This window comes from Salvelinus sp. IW2-2015, linkage group LG19, assembly GCF_002910315.2.
Source record: "Salvelinus sp. IW2-2015 linkage group LG19, ASM291031v2, whole genome shotgun sequence".
NCBI lineage: Eukaryota > Metazoa > Chordata > Actinopteri > Salmoniformes > Salmonidae > Salvelinus > Salvelinus sp. IW2-2015.
In genome coordinates this window covers 17,881,687-17,884,048 of record NC_036859.1, presented here as the reverse complement: position 1 = coordinate 17,884,048, position 2,362 = coordinate 17,881,687, and the positions used below count along the sequence as shown (strand labels likewise).

Below are 2,362 nucleotides of genomic sequence, written 5' to 3'. Positions count from 1 at the left end.
GAGGGGGGGGGAACATACATATCATTACCATTCTGGAGGGGGGGGGGACATACATATCATTACCATTCTGGAGGGGGGGGGGGAATACACATCATTACCATTCTGGAGGGGGGGGGGGGGAAACATACATATCATTACCATTCTGGAGGGGGGGGTGGGGGGGGAAACATACATATCATACCATTCTGGAGGGGGGGGGGAAACATACATATCATTACCATTTTCTGGAGGGGGGGGGGGGAACATACATATCATTACCATTCTGGAGGGGGGGGGGAGGGGGGAACATACATATCATTTACAAAAGGATCGAATGTAGGTATAATAACTTAGTATATTTGAGTGTCCTTTCTATCATACTGTTTAACCCCTGTTCGTTTGCTTGGTCGACAGCTATATTTTTATATAGGAGTTTTGGTTTGTTTCAGTTTTTGGTGGGGAAAACTACTCTCTCAGTTTCATACTACTGATAAGGTCAAGAATTCTTCTGAACAAAGTAAGAAATGACAGATAAAGAGAAATACAGTAAACGCCAAAATATTAGTTTTGTGTAAGTGCTGGGTTTTCTCTTTAATTCCAACTACTGTCGTGCAGCTCAATATAAATTGGTCCCTCCAGATTGTCACTTACATGAATTGAACAATTGGGGGCAACAGAGGAAGAACCCATGGTCAATGTGTTGAATATGAGGCAGATAATCTGCTGCTGTCTGGTGATTGCTCATCATCGGGTCAAGTCGTCCCTGCAGAGGAAGGGAACAATCGTAAATAGTTCCCGACACAAAACAGGCCCCTGGCTCCCCAGGAAGAGGGAATTTGGGTGCTTGGAGAGAAAGGGGCCATATGGAGCGGGCGTGAGAATAGCAAGGCACAACGTAGCAGAATTAATGGATGATGTGTCATGTTTCATGTTGCAATTGTAGAAGCCGTCAAGAGACCAGTTTTGGGGAATCAAAACAAGCACGTTACGGGCAAAAGCGACTGTGTGGAGCATGAAAAATGTGCTTATGTTTTTCCGATTTATATGATCTTTGTTGAACGCATTTGCAGTGAACTTTGCAGGGCCTTTCTTTAGGAGTAGGATAATTTGATTTATCATTTCTTCTGGTGTTTGAGGTTTATTTGATTTAACTTATCTGATGAAGTAATTTGGGTAAAAACTAGGAATGAGTGTTCAATCAAATTGCAGCCGCACACGCCAATGACAGAATGGTGACTGACGTGCAGCTGGCCATCTTTGCCAACATGTTGGGTGTGTCTCTGTTCCTGCTGGTGGTTCTATATCACTACGTAGCCGTCAACAACCCCAAGAAACTGGAGTAGAACTGGCCTGGAGAGGAGGTGAGGATTGTGGGAAGGATGCAGCCAGAGATCCCTCTCTACCATATGTTTTTCTCTTCGAGTGGGAGAAGGCTCCGTTTCTCAAATAGGGCAGCTCAGAGCCGGGTATGGCTCGAGCATGTACCTTAATCCAAGTATTCAATATTCCAATGTACCCCGAATTCGCCCAGTATCCAGATCGCCAGATCAAGTCCTCATATTAGCTAGCTTAAACAGAGCTGCGTGGACTGGCGTTGAACAACAAAGGAGCTGATTGGCTGACTATCCTGTTGTCCAACGTGACATAATGGTGTGAATGAGGATGAAAATGGCAATGTTCTTAAAAAAAACTGCGGTATTTCCAGCTTCTTGATCTGGCAGTCTGGATCCTGGGCGAATTCGGGGTACATTGGAATATTGCCTACTTGTATTGGTGAGGCGGTGGCTTCATCCCATATGACACCCTATTCCCTATTTAGTGCACCACTTTTGACCAGGGCCCAAGTAGGCATTGTGGGACGCACAATCTGACTCATGGCCTGTCCTCACAGGTGGCGGCGAGGGGGACCAGAGAGAGCAGCAGTGAAACGCCTCTTCTTCTCACCTTCATCGTGGTCTTTTCTCCTTCCCTGTCTGTCTCGCCCAGCCTGTACAGGAGTGTTTTCTAATAAAATGTCTGTCAACAAATGCCTATCAGTTTGGTGATTGACTGAAAAACCTTGTTGGCATTTCTACTAACATTACGTGAACACACATTACAGTACTGCAATACGTGCACTCTGGATGGAATTCATGGATTTTAGCCAGCTGGCCCTCTAGACCGCAATACCTACTAGCCTGGGTCCAAAATCGGTGCCGTGGGATATTTGGGAACACAAAAAATGTAGCCCGGTCTGGAAAGAGCCAGCCAGTACACTATGCAGAGCACACACACACACAGCTTTCTGCAAACATTTATTCAGTAMCTGATCTACTGTTGAAGTCCTTCTGTACAATTGTTTTATGTCAAATGGCCATCTGTAATAATTGTTGTTTTTAGATCA

The 2,362-nt window shown here is 45.2% G+C and overlaps 1 protein-coding gene across 1 annotated transcript in view; it reads left to right on the top strand.

The window, feature by feature from the left end:
- The window catches only part of ost4 (oligosaccharyltransferase complex subunit 4 (non-catalytic)), a 15,277-nt gene extending 13,267 nt beyond the window's left edge, over positions 1-2,010 (top strand). Inside the window, exons 2-3 of the mRNA XM_024009186.2 lie at positions 1,208-1,340; positions 1,871-2,010. Coding sequence (XP_023864954.1) covers positions 1,209-1,322 — 114 coding nt within the window. The 5' untranslated portion in view covers position 1,208 and the 3' untranslated portion in view covers positions 1,323-1,340; positions 1,871-2,010. The remainder of the gene's footprint in view (positions 1-1,207; positions 1,341-1,870) is intronic.
- The last annotated feature ends 352 nt before the right edge of the window (positions 2,011-2,362 follow it).